At 39.4% G+C, this 13866-nt stretch overlaps 1 protein-coding gene across 1 annotated transcript; it reads left to right on the forward strand.

Annotated features, from left to right (window-relative positions):
- Positions 1–2240: 2240 nt before the first annotated feature.
- On the forward strand, positions 2241–13684 carry LOC140277109 (G protein-coupled receptor kinase 5-like). Its single transcript, XM_072372012.1, has 16 exons — positions 2241–2481; positions 3166–3255; positions 3343–3455; positions 4962–5039; positions 5192–5289; positions 5378–5470; positions 5697–5760; positions 7212–7352; positions 8434–8624; positions 8706–8743; positions 9338–9427; positions 11104–11312; positions 11559–11696; positions 13030–13167; positions 13255–13386; positions 13463–13684. The coding sequence occupies exons 1-16, from the start codon at positions 2430–2432 to the stop codon at positions 13553–13555; spliced, it is 1758 nt and encodes a 585-aa protein (XP_072228113.1). The 5' UTR covers positions 2241–2429; the 3' UTR covers positions 13556–13684.
- The last annotated feature ends 182 nt before the right edge of the window (positions 13685–13866 follow it).

Raw genomic sequence — 13866 nt, forward strand, 5'->3', positions numbered from 1 at the left:
ATCAGTTATCATCTACATCTCGACAAGTTGTCAGTCAAATTCTCCCAAACTGATACATTTATTCTCTGGAAACAAAATGAAATGGTTCAAATGGTGTTCACGCATCGAAAGTGATATCAGTGTCTAACTGACAACAGTCAGGAAGTTACCAGCTCTGGACAACAAAGGTTTAATGTCCAATTTCATATGTCCAACAATTGACATTTTGAAGCACCTGCTGGGCTTTTAAGTAATTTTTTATTAAGGTCAGCCATTTGAGAAATTAAAAAAATTTCTTGGGCGTTTACATCTGCTACCTGCAGCTTTATTTCTACGTTGATTACTAAATGAGAGCGAAACAATGAGGATTTAAGTCCGCAACTAATAATGGATAACTGCCAGTTTACAGATTTTTATGTAAATCTGTTTTCTGCTCCTTGATTTTCTGACTCCACAACATAACAGAGGTGAATGCACACTGCATTTATTAAACTGCTGTTGATGATTTCCCACACAGACCTATTGGAAGCTTCTAAAATCTGATGTTCGGTTGCAGGTTGAACTAACCCAGCAGGTTTTTGATCTGTAACAAGAGTCTATTGTGCAATTCAAATGTTGCTGATCATGTTTCTGTCATTTTAGCTCATTTGAATGTTCAATCTTTGAATTATGGTAGCTCCACTTGCAGCTGATGGGATTTCTTTGGTTACGTTATTGGGTAAAACCATCACACAACATCTTAGACACAACAACTTAAACTCAACGTTCTAAACTGTCAGCTCAAGGTGAAGAAAATAAAAGTAGGCTGACATATTCATCTTTCCACATTAATTGTGGGTTAAAAGTACATTTTTAGGAGCAAAGAGTCCAAGATCAGAGCAGCTGAAAATGAGCTAACACTGTCCCTGTTGATACCTACCAGCTGTGTTCACCGATGCGTTTGTTCTGCTATTTTAAAATATTCTTTATGGGTTTTTTCTTCCGGTTTTGTGGACCTGAAAAACTGATGTTCCTGCTGGGAAGTCTCCTGCTGAAATGAATCAGATAAAGAACCTCTGACTGTGTTTTGGGTTCTGTAGAACTTCCTAATTGTTACACCAGGTATTCAGAGTATTCCATTCTCTGATTCCATTCTCATTTTTCTGGATGTTCAGGAGGCTCAGTTGAACTATTGTCCACAGCAGCAAGTGTCAGTGTCATTATGGTCTTTTAAAAATGCTAAAAATTTCTAATTTAATTTGTCATTTCTGTCTCAGTGTATTTATATATTGGGCGCTTATTCCAGCACACAAGGGCCAAAATACCTCTGTTTACTACTTTGGTGTCTGGCCATAAACCACATTATTACTGCTTTATCTTAAGATCGCTTGACAGTGTGTGGGCATTAGATGATGTCAAAAAATTCTTGTGTGTGACTGTACATGTGCAGGACTCCCAGGGAGATTAGTTTTAAGGACAATGGTGCATCATCTTACAAGTGTGGTGGAGCTACAGAGCAAAAATATTCTCTAGAGTTACTTTAAATGGATTATAATAAGATTTGATTAGAATCACTGCTATTGTTTAATTTACTTTATGAACTCCTAATTTTCATACAAAGGATCGATTTTGACCTGAAGCTTGTAGTTTTAATGAAACACAGTAAAATACTGCTGTAAAATCTACTTTTCATCACTAACAGCTGGTGTATAGCTGTTAGGCAAGGCAAGTTTATTTGTAGAGCACAATTCGTACACAAAGCAATTCAAAATTAGGGGTTATTCTTCTGGTTTACTTGCAAAATAAATGTTTAAACATGTTTAAAACAGTCTGTGTAAAAAGTGTGTCTGCTGAAGACACGACAAAGACAAAGGCGTGCTGTTTAATGACCGTGAAACTTCTCGATAACATTACAAAGCGTTGATTTCTGGACATTCGGCGGTTGCTCTGTAGTCTTATTTGTGGATGATGGCATTTTTGACAGAACAGTTTAACATGCAGTTAAACCATCATTCACTCATTATTTCTAACAAAATGAAAGGCCTTTTTTTCGTTTTAGTAATTTTTTTCTGAAATTATTCTAAATTCTGTTCTTAAAATTTGTAGATGCCTGGAATTCTAATCAACACAGCACCTATTTTTTAACTTTCTGTTTTCACATTAGATGAATTCTTGGCACCTTTGATATTAACCTGCATGGATGACAGGAGCCCGGCCCCGCCTCTGTGACAAGGGAGTGTATTCTGGCTGGAGTACGCTGCCACACAACAAGCGTCCCCATTCATAAGTAAGTCACAGGTTAGACGCGTACCTTATTGCTTTATCTCCAGCAGCTGAAGAACTGTTGCCACTCATTGCGGCAGCTGCAGAGTTCTGATTTCAGGGCAGTCGGTGGATGAAAGTCAGATTTCTCCTCCATTTCTGAACAAATAGAAAACTTTTAGAAACTTTTAGAGCAAATAAACTCAAACATGGATATTGACAGCATGGTGCAGAACAGTGCTCTTGTTAGAGCTAGAGAAGGTAAGTGTGGTTTACATGTTATTCCAGAGTTGTGAGAAAATGACATGTGACTGGATGTAAAAGGGGCAAAATAGAAATTATTTCTACATTTTCATCCAATGAGGGGCTTTCTTAGAACATGTGGCTATTTATCGAGACCATGCAGAGTTTTTGGATTTTTTATTGCAGCTTTGCAGTGTTTTCATTGGGTTATCTAAGGACAGTAACATCCCAAAGAAACATTGTGTTAAAGAGCGTATCAAGAAACAACTGATTCTTCTGGTGCACTGCTTCTTTTCCCCTCATCACCAGATTCATCCTTTGGGAGCCTTTAAAAACCTTAACAGAGCTAGTAAAGGTTTCTCTATAAAGTCAAGTTTTTCACTGTGAACACACTGTGCACATGTTGAGTTGGTAAACAAATGTGTTTCGAAGACACTTTAACAAAATCTTTGAGTGACAGCCATTCAGTTAGCAGAGTAATGTGGTCTCACAGGCTTTGCTTACTAGTTCCTGGAGCTATAAATAGTTCACTCATCATAGTGGAACTTACATCTGTCTGAAACCTGAAAGGCTGGCTGTGCATGAACATGTGCATGTGCACCTACATGACACCCTGCTGACAGACATGTCAACCTGAGAGATGTATCATTGCTTTGGCTTCATTTTTTCACGTTTAACAAGTTCCTCTGCTGCTTCCTGCAGGTGGGGGCAGTAAAGGCAGGAGCTGGAAGTGGAGAGAAATGCTTCGCTTTCCTCATATCAGCCAGTGCACAGAACTAGCCATGAACATAGGTTTGTGCATGTGCGTGTTTGTGTTGTGAGTCAAAGCATGTTGTGGCTGTTGCATGATTTTACATCATGTTTTACTTTCTCTGTCAGAACGGGACTACTATAGTCTATGTGTGAGGCAGCCGATTGGCAAGAGGCTGTTTCATCTCTTCTGCCGGAGTCGGCTGGATCTGCAGGACTACATGTCATTCCTGGATGCTTTGGTACATTGAAACTTTGTGGAGGGGAACTTAAAGCCTAGAATGTTACAACACAAGTGCATCCTCACACAGACACCTTAAAAACAAGAAGAGGCAGATGTAGTTCCCAACACAACAAAGCGACAGAAGCTTTTAAACTGAGTAAAGATAAGTTTGCTCATGGACTCAGGTTTCATTTCCACACTTCCTGTACACGTCTGAAACAACAAGAAGGGGGAAAAAGTAGAAGGAAATAGTGAATTTTACAGTTGCACGCAATACAGAATGTGCCGTCATCAAACTGAAAATACAAATTTAGAAACAAAGTCACCGTTGATTTTAAGCAATTATCAATTATCCCAAAGAGTCTGTGATGTTTTATTTATGTATTTAGGAACTTTTGCTCAAAATTATGAAGTAGAAAACTTTGCAACAGGTGTAGGACGTCTGATGTCTTAATAGAACTTTGTCTTCTGTGAGTGATCCAGACAAAACGTCCCCTTTAGCTTCCCTTCCTATATCCACATCACATTTATTGATTGAAAACAGGACAAAGACAACATATGAATGATATAACTGTAATTACTTAGTAGCGACAGATTTAAAAATATGTGAACTGGCAGCGTTTGTTGCTCCCAAACCTGAAAATATGGTTAAATATCAATGGAGTCTTTACAAATTGATAATGTGAAGGATCTAATTTTGATCTTTCTGTGCAGACAATACTGAGCTAAATGTGAACAATTAATCAACATCCTCTAATAGATGTTGAAAAGGCTTCCACTTTTGAACTAAGTTTAGCTCAGACGTTGATGGTTTCTTTAGATATCTTTTAGAACTATAAACTCCCCATTGGGACACAGGACATAACATCTATAATTTAAAAAAAGTATCCCCACAGGACAGTTTTCATTTCTCATGGGTCTGTATCAGATACGCTCGGGCCGAAAGAAGGCAGCATCATTTCTGGGTCTTGTTTCTGTTTTCACCTCATGTGTGGACACAGTGATGAACTGTGTTGACTGACAGTAGTTTTGAGAGTCCGTGTAAGGATTTCCACGACAGAATCGAGTCTGTGTTTAATTCAGCGCTGCCTGGAGATCACTAACATTTCTAATTGGCTTTCAGTCTTGTTCGTTGTGTTCAAAGACTGCCCTCAGTATGCTCCTCAGATGATAAAACAGTTGAACTATTTTTGTGAGTTGTGAATACTTCAGCTTTTTTACCAACTAAAGCTTCTCTGAGCCTTGTTACTGACCTGTTGTTTCTTTCAACATCACACAAATTTAAAGTCTTCTGTCGTCACGGTTCCAACTTTTTAAAAACATCTTGCAGAAAAATTTAAATGAATTTAAAACAAAAGTTGTCTTTGTATTACTTCCAATAAATATATGAGTTTAAGATGAATCATTTACATTGGACTCTTTTTAGAAACAGGGTTGTTTGATAGCTCAGTATCACTTCTCTATTTGGACTATCTGACACCAGAAGTTGATTGTACTTGCTAAGCCTCTTCTTCCTCTCCTTTAGGAATCCTTTGAGATACAGTCAGATGAAAAGAGAAAAGATTTCGGCATCAATATCATCCAAACATTCCTACAAAGACAGGTCTGACATCCTTCACAAAAACATTACTTTAAACAGTTTTATCTTCTCATAAGTTGAGAAACAAGCATTCTGATGTAAGATCTACATCCACCCATCAAACAATAGTTCATGTTCTACACACTGTTTTAACCACTTCATCTTTGTTTCCACAGTCCATACAATGCCTGTCCATCATATTAAAATATGAACAAAGCAGCATTCGGAGTCTGGAGCTTGATCCCTGTGGAGATGTCTTTCACAGCTGCAGGGAGTAAGCTCATACCTCCTCTGCCTGGTTATGTAGAGTGTTACATCTGTGTTTTCAATGACTGACATCTCATTTGTGTGTCATGAATTAGAGAAGTCCATACATACTTAAGCGGACAGCCCTTCACCCAGTACCAGGACAGCATGTTCTTTGACCGGTTTCTACAGTGGAAGATGTTGGAGAGGTCAGTGGATGTGTTGTGATGTGTGTTAACAACCAACCAAGAAACCAAGAAACCAACCAAGAAAGACACATAAGACATTGTTTGACAGATCAGCGGTTTGTGGGGTAGCTGGTTTATCTGCTTGTGCTTAATATATTTTACTGCAATTCCTGTTGGCTCTGTGCCATATTAAGACTCATTTGAATCAAATAACTCAGAATGAATGCTTTCTGTTTGTCTCCTGAAGGCAACCCATCACCAAGCACACGTTTAGACAGTACAGGCTACTGGGGAAAGGAGGGTTTGGAGAGGTAAGGATCAATTCACCCAATCTAAAACCATATTGTCCAATTTTTCTTTTGTAAAATGTCATCTTTCAGATTTTTTTTTCTTTGCTTTTGACCACAATGTTTTAAAAGGAGGAAAGATTTATGAACAGCGCCACATTGTGCAAACATACTTTTGTGCACCGTATGTTTCAGACTTTCTCAGTCACGGCTGTAAAAATAAACAGCAGCGAGCACAATGACAGATGGAGAGAGGCTTTCCTCCTCACAGTAAAAGGGTTCCCAGTTCATAACCCAGCTGGGATCTTTCTAGATGGAGTTTGCATGTTTCTCGTGCATGTGTTGGTTTGCTACATGAACACCACCTTCCTTCCTCAGTCTTAAAAAACACGCATTTTAGGTTAATTGGTGATTCTGAATCTGCCTGAGGAGTGAGCTTGTCTCTGTGTGGCCCTGTGGTGGACTGGCAACCTATCCAGGGTGCTCCTTTCCTCTTGCCCAATGACAGATGGGATAGGCTTTCCTTGATGTTTTTTATTCACAGATAGAAGATGTGAACATGAAAGGAGGAATTAAAATCTCCCTTAATGACAAAACATTATTTGTGATCACTTGAGGTGATTTTTGAGAGTTTCGAAGAAGACTTGGTGCACTTTAAGATGTGTGAATCTTGTCTGACTTGGCAAAAGTTAAAATGACATGGCTCAGCAGCTATTTGATGCTTGAGTTTTCAAACTATAAACTCATGTGACTGACTGGCATCCTCCTAGATTTGGTATAATATCCAGACCCCCATTAAAGTCATTTCAGAGGAGGAACTCTCCATTTTATTCTTGTGGATGTACACCACAGTTGTTTTTTTCCCTTTATTCTTTGAGCTTTGTTTCCTGGAGCCTAGTTTATTCACTTTAAACCAGTTAATGGAAACATGTCTGATTCACATGAATAAATGCTTCAGATTTGCTTCACGAGTGAATGGAAACCATAAAGTGTAGATTAAGTTGTGTATGTACCTTGTATTCTATTGTGACAAGAATATTATAGAGCACATACTGCAAATATGGAAACATTTCCATCTCTAATCCCTCCCCAAAGAGTTACTCAGGTTCTTCATACCAGTGCAAGCTGGTTTGGGGACAAGTTTGTATATTTCTAAATAAAAGTATGCAGTACCAAAACTACCACTGAATGTACACAGATAACGTTCACATAAATTCAATTGCAGAAAATGTAAAGCTAAAATTACTCTAAAGTCTAATAAAGATAAAGATAGCTGTGATCTTAATTGTTTAATTTCTCAGAATCCACCAGCTAAAGTCTAAAATTAGCTCACTAAAATGTCCCTTTACAACTCTGCAGGGTGTTTGTTTGTCTGAGCAGTCACATTTTATCAGATCAGGAAACTAACAGCCATGACGCAACAGTTCTCAAGGATGTTTTTCCACAACAAAGACATGCCATGTGATACCTTGCAGGTGTGGGCTTGCCAGGCGCGTGCCACAGGAATGATGTATGCCTGCAAAAAGCTGGAGAAAACACATGTGAAGAAGAGGCGAGGAGAGGCCATGGCTCTCAATGAGAAGCAGATACTGGAGGGGCTGGACAGTCGATTCGTGGTAAGAATATTGCATCCAGGTCTTAGAGGTTTCCTGTCATATTCCCTCAAATGATTTGAGTGTTATTGATGACCAACAATTCCTAAAACACAGTAATGAGCCATACTGTGACAATATCAAAGACATGTTTTATTTAATTTAGACTCAAGGCCACCCTGCTGCCCCATAGGATTAAAAGTGGATGAATCTGCAGCTGAAACAACTTATTCAAATGTTTTCAGTCATTAAATGTCCTTCAACACATTTATTATCCCTCTGTGGTCTGGAGACAGACTGTTATCACCTCTGAGATATTCTGCTATATTCACATTTGGAGGCAAAGGGGATGGTATAAACAAGCTGTGGGATCAAACAGGGACAAGCTCAACCTCTGTATTAGACAGTCGTTTTTCTGTTTTCTTTCTATATTTCTATATTTTCTACTTTCAGTCTTCTATATTTTCTACTTTTAGTTTGGTGTAGGCAAGCTTTGCGTTGTATATTTCATACACAAAAGCACAGGCACTGAGAAAAAAATTGATTTACAGAAGAGCCTTAAACTGAATTGTTGGTAACACACCATCTCGTTCCTTGGGCCTCAAATAGTGCCTGTCTTTTGGTGTCAGCGTCCTTAAAGGCCAATTGTGGAAAAATTATAAACCAACAGCAAATGCAGTAAACTGAGTATTAACTTGTGAACAAGTGACAAGAAGGCTGGAAGGGGATAAAGAGTAAAATCATAGGACTTAGAAACATGAGCCCACAGCTTGATACCATCTTGGTACAGCTAATTTTTAAAAAGTATTTGCTACCTCACTGATGGCTTTTCCTTCAATGTTGTGGTGAGCTGCTTTGAGAAATTACCGACATGTTGAATTAAAAATGTGATCGAGCATCAAAGCACATTTTCATAAGCAACAATCTTACAGCTTTAAAACTTTTCTAAGCTTCACATGCACACCTAAGCACGCCTGCTTCTATGAGATGTCAGAGTATTGAACTGGCCTCATTACTCTGAAGTGCTCCTGATATTTCAACAGTTTGGAGATTTCTGAAATTGAAGCTCTGTAAAAGGGAGTGTGCTTTCCTGTTTTCTCCACAGGTTAACCTGGCATACGCTTACGAGACCAAGCACGACCTCTGTATGGTTTTGACCATGATGAGCGGCGGGGACTTGAAGTTTCACATATACAACATGGGACCGCCGGGCCTGGACACAGACAGAGTGCGTTTCTATGCTGCCGAAGTCTGCTGCGGTTTAACTCACCTCCACCAGAAGTCAATACTGTACAGGTGAGTGTTCTTAAACAATGCATTTGGTTACATGTTCGCTGCACTCAAAGGTAATGTTTCATATGCTGTTTGATCTTTCAGGGATCTAAAACCAGAAAACATTCTTTTGGATGACAATGGTATGTATCGACCACAGCAAGCTCTTGTTTGTTTTAGTGATAAGTGTGCAATAAATAGCTTTCAGTGAACTATAACAAGCCACAAGCTATGCAACCACTATGATGGAAACATTTGAAAGCCACCATGTGGCTATTTATAGTTCTGAGATCAGTCTGAATTATTGAGGAGATAACAGTAGGCATCCTGCCAGATGTATGCAGACAACTTGAATTATTACTCAGATGCCTCTACCTGTTTTCAAGAAGGAAACTATTTTGATGGTGTTTTGACACACGTTTAAGGAAAGGCTTAAGGGTTAACGCCTGTGGAAAAAAGGTGGGTGTGACATATTTTAAGACACCTCTGCACTTGGTTCTTCATTCTTGGCAGCATATAGAGACCTTTGTTTTCTAAGCTTTAACTTCAAATGACTGGTTGGAAGACTGGCATTTTTACAGTTGTAGACTTTGAGAATGAGCTTGAAGAGCAACTCTTGCTTCAAGGCTCATTGTAGCAGAGAAGGAAAGGGAAAGTGTGTCATAACTACAAAAAAATCTCCACCATGAAACCAGTTTGGTGGATTTATCTTTTATCATTCTATTTGTGCCCCAAAGGACACATCCGCATCTCTGACCTGGGCTTGGCTGTGAAGCTGTCAGAAGGAAGTCTGGTCCGAGGCAGGGTGGGAACCCTGGGCTATATGGGTATGTATGCACCCAGTGTTAGACTCATAAAGAGCTTCAAATTCAGAGAAAACCAAAAGTGATTCCTGAGGATAAAATTAATTAAAGCAGTGATTTGGATGTAGATAAACTCCAGAAAATGGATGGATGAGTATCTTAACCTGTAATACTGCAAAAACCTCATTACAAGAGCCTAACAGGAACTATGTAAAAGGTTTAACATCCCCAAAATATCTTTCAGAATCTGACTTAATAAACCCTAACAACAAAGACCCCAACGCAAGTTAACAATTCTGTTGAGTCACATTTTCTGACCATACCCCTGCTTGTGTAAAAGGGGGCGTTGTTAACACTAGATAACAATCAGAAAACATACATCCAATCCTGACGTAGAAACCTGAACAAATATGAGGAATTTTTCTGTGACATGCTTTGGTGAAAATACCACATAGTTAGATCGCAGCTGTGTTCATAGCAGCCAGTTTTAGTGAACAGTGTGAGCCACTTAACTCCACTCCACACATATCTTCAGCAGCTTTATTTAGGATCAGTAGTACAGCTTTTTGACAACAAATATGACTTTATAACTCCTGAGGAATGTTGTTACCGTACGAGAGAACATATAGTGTCGATCCTGAGCATTCACACAATCACACACCAAACTATCGCATATTGGCTTCATAAATCCTGAGCTTCACCATTCCTTTCAGTTCCGTTTATGCTTTTATAGGCTAACTTTTGAACTATTGCTAATGCGGGCACGCTTCCCTGTGTCATTTCTCTAAAGTTTGCTTTCGTGATGACCAAACTGCTGTTGCACTACTGATGGTGCATTCTACGACAAAAAGGAACTCAGATTTTCATTTGTCATATGTTTCTTAACTCAACTATTTACCTGCTGATAAGATTTTGCTGCTAAAGTCCCTATTCCTGCATCTGAAGTACAGTGAATGCTGTAGAAACTGAACCTGAAATTGGTTGGAGATAAAAATGGAGAGGCTATTCTACTGCATCGATGACATAAGAGTACACTGTAAAGCTTACTAAAATAGATCTTTTCAGACCTAGGCAGCCCCAAACATTAAAGTGTCAGACTTGTGCTACATCGAAGCTTTTGAGCTCACTTTAGACCCCAAACATGTGCTTCAAAGGACAGATAATTTGACATTTTTCTTCACACTGTTCCTAATTATGATTCAGTTGTGTATTTAATGTTGATGTGTAAATCATTCTTGTGTTTAAGATACTATTAGCCTTTTCTCAGTGGTGCTCAGCAGCAGCTTTAAAGGCAGGATGTCATAGAAATATAACACACAGCAGCTTATTTTAAAGCATTCTGGCAAAAACAGAATGATTGCATGGAGGCGTTTTTTATAGTTCAGTCTTCACATAAGACGGCACGTTTACACACACAAATCTCTTATTTTAAATAATTATCTGGAAGGTTTCCAGTACCGTGATGACATCATGGTAAGAAGAGAACCAACTTTTTTATGCTGAAAACCCAGCGTTGAACCTGAAGTTACCTCATTAATCAATAACTACGACGCTATCACAGCTATAATGAATTAAAATCTAAAATCTGAGATTATCTAATAAGAAGGAACCAACAGACTTCCTAATGCACCTGATTACCCAATAACTGACCGGCAGCAGCAGCCTAAAAAAAAGTAATGTTTTTTTTTTCCTGATTTCAGCTCCTGAGGTCATTGGTAACAATCGTTATGGGATGAGTGCAGACTGGTGGGGACTCGGCTGTCTGATTTATGAAATGACTGCAGGCCAGCCTCCGTTCAGGACCAGAAAGGAGCATCTTAAACCCCCAGAGATGGAGAAAAGGATTAGGAATGGACAGGAGGAATACAACGCTAAGTTTAGCAAGGACGCGAAAGACCTCTGCATCGCGGTAAGGTCACAGAAACAAGCTGCTCTAAAATTCATCCCAGTATTTACTTCATAGCACACATGACAGGGAAAGCACCACAGGAACAAATTGATATAATGATGACTCGTTTTCATCAAGTGTCCCACTAAAGGATGACTCTGGGACCTGGAAAAACATACGTGCTTCCCCTGCCATGAGTTGGCAGTCTGTGATGTGAGATAGCTCTCTGCCATTCTCCAGATTATTAACAAGCTTTCATCATTGTAGCTGTTGACCAAGGACCCCCAAAACAGGCTGGGCTGCCTGGGCTCAGGAGGGAAAGAAGTGAAGGTTCATCCTTTCTTTCACAAGATCAACTTCCGGATGCTGGAGGCAGGACTTGTTGAGCCACCTTTTAAACCTGATGCAAGTATCCTAATGAATTATGTGACTTTAACTTTGTGTGTTCACACTAAGAATTAAAACTATGTGGTGGAATTTACAGTCATGAGGAACAAGAACACTCACTTTCAATTCTAACGTTCTGCGTATCAGGAACATCAGGAAAATAAAATCATCCGACCCTTACCAGGTCTTAAAGACAAAACACAGAAACAGTGTGTGAAAAACTAAGTGAACCCCATGATCCAACAGCTTGTAGAAGCACCTTTAGCAGCAATAATGTTTTTCTGCGTGACGTTATCAGTCACATGGCTGTGGAGGAATTCTGGTCCACTCTTCTTTCCAACGTTGCTTCAGTTCATTGAGGTTTGCAGCATTAGTTTATGCACAGCTCTCTTAAGGTCCCACCACAGCATTTCAGTCAGGTTGAGGTCTGGACTTTGACTGGACCATTGCAACACCTTGATTTTTAAGTTTGAGGAATCAGTCACTATTTTAAATAAGCAATACTGTTAAAAATGTTCTGGGTCTGTCTTTGCCTTCTGCTGCTACAAAACAACAACAAAAAAATCCAAGAATTATTCTTTTTTTTTTTCTCTTGGACCTCAGCAGGAAACCAGTCCAGCACATAACATTGTGCATTTGTTGTGCACTCTGGATAAGTACAGCTCCACAACACAGCTGATACACCCTGAAAACAACCACAGTTCACTTTCAACTTCACTCAAGCTGCTGCTTGGAGTGAAATGAATGACTTGCGATCAGTAATGAGGTGGATTAGATGCTATGAATATCCAAGTTTCCATAAAATCCAAAGTGAAACTTTTAATGCTTCGTACATTGAGCAGCAAAAGCTTCGACTTTTTTGTTTAAATCATTACTATTAATAAAGCTTTGATGGGATATTGCATCTGTCTGTCCTGTTATTAGCTGGTAAAGTTTTAAACTACAGAGCGTAGGTCCATAAAAAAGAGGTGGTGCACTGAAAGGTGGATGCACATTATAACCAACTGTAATGGGCCACTTATATTTGCTTACACAATAGTAACCTAACAGGTTACTTTTCATAGCACTTAACTGCGTTCAGAGTTACTTTTTAATCCCTTCATCTAATTAGATTGAAGTGTGACATTACCCAGCACTGCTGTGGCTTGTCCTTAAATTTAAAACTTGTTCCACATCCCTATCAGCAAAAGACTCAAATCTACTGAAATAAGATACTTTGACAGTCATCAATATGATTTCAGTGTTTTGCCTATTTCACATTTTATCATGAGACCAGTTTAACTCATCGGCCAGTGAAGGGTTAATTGTTCCAAAGTGTCCAAATGTGCTCACAGTAGGTTTTGCTCTGCAGCCCAGGCTGGTGTACTGCAGTGACGTGCAGGACATTGACGAGTTTTCTACAGTGAAGGGAGTTGTTCTGAACCAGACGGACAACGAATTCTACACCAAGTTCAACACAGGAAGCGCTCCCATTTCCTGGCAAAATGAGGTGACTTTATTTCTGGGTTGCATTGCAGAATCTTCCCCACCTAAGACAGAATCCACTAACTTCACCCTCTTCCTGTCTGCCATTCAGCTCATAGAGACGGGATGCTTCCAGGAGTTGAACACTTTTGGTCCTGAGGGGTCTCGCACTTCAGATCTGTTACACTCCCACACCCCTGACAGCCCTAAACGTGGACTCCTTCGCCGTATTTTTCGCAGACATGTAAGAGCACGGTCCACAGTCTCTAAATGTACGTGGCTGTGACGGCAGTAACATTTGGTTCTTTCCTTTCATTCAGCATTCCCCCCCAGATTCATCAGATGAGAGCAAACCCATTTTGCCATCCAAAGAGGGCTACATGAAGTCAGGACTGATCAGTACTACTTTGTAAGGTCAACACCAGCAGAGACTGAACCATCGAATGTAGCAGCTTTACACCTCGTCCCTTTAAATGACTGCATAGCACGTTTGTTTTTGTGTTTTCATGGTCTCCCTCACAGCCACACCACAGTCACACTCTGTATTCTTAAATAAACTGTATTTTCAATCCAGTTGTTCTGTTTAGAAAAGGCCTGCACTGAAAAATAGGAAAAACAAAGTGGATGTTTCTATATTAGTTTCCACGCACTATACTGGATACATTGCTGTGTGAGTCTTTACGATAAGGTACTTCAAAGCAGAACGAATGTCCTCAGAGGGCCA

Source organism: Leuresthes tenuis, unplaced genomic scaffold (assembly GCF_036924035.1).
Source record: "Leuresthes tenuis unplaced genomic scaffold, fLeuTen1.0.hap1 SCAF_19, whole genome shotgun sequence".
Taxonomy (NCBI): Eukaryota; Metazoa; Chordata; class Actinopteri; order Atheriniformes; family Atherinopsidae; genus Leuresthes; species Leuresthes tenuis.

Bases quoted from the DNA above. Each gene is read 5' to 3' on its own strand.
- LOC140277109 (XM_072372012.1), top strand. From the start codon at position 2,430: ATGGATATTGACAGCATGGTGCAGAACAGTGCTCTTGTTAGAGCTAGA. The intron at 8,625-8,705 runs GTGAGTGTTCTT...TTGATCTTTCAG, and splicing joins CAGAAGTCAATACTGTACAG to GGATCTAAAACCAGAAAACA. The intron at 13,168-13,254 runs GTGACTTTATTT...TCTGCCATTCAG, and splicing joins CCATTTCCTGGCAAAATGAG to CTCATAGAGACGGGATGCTT.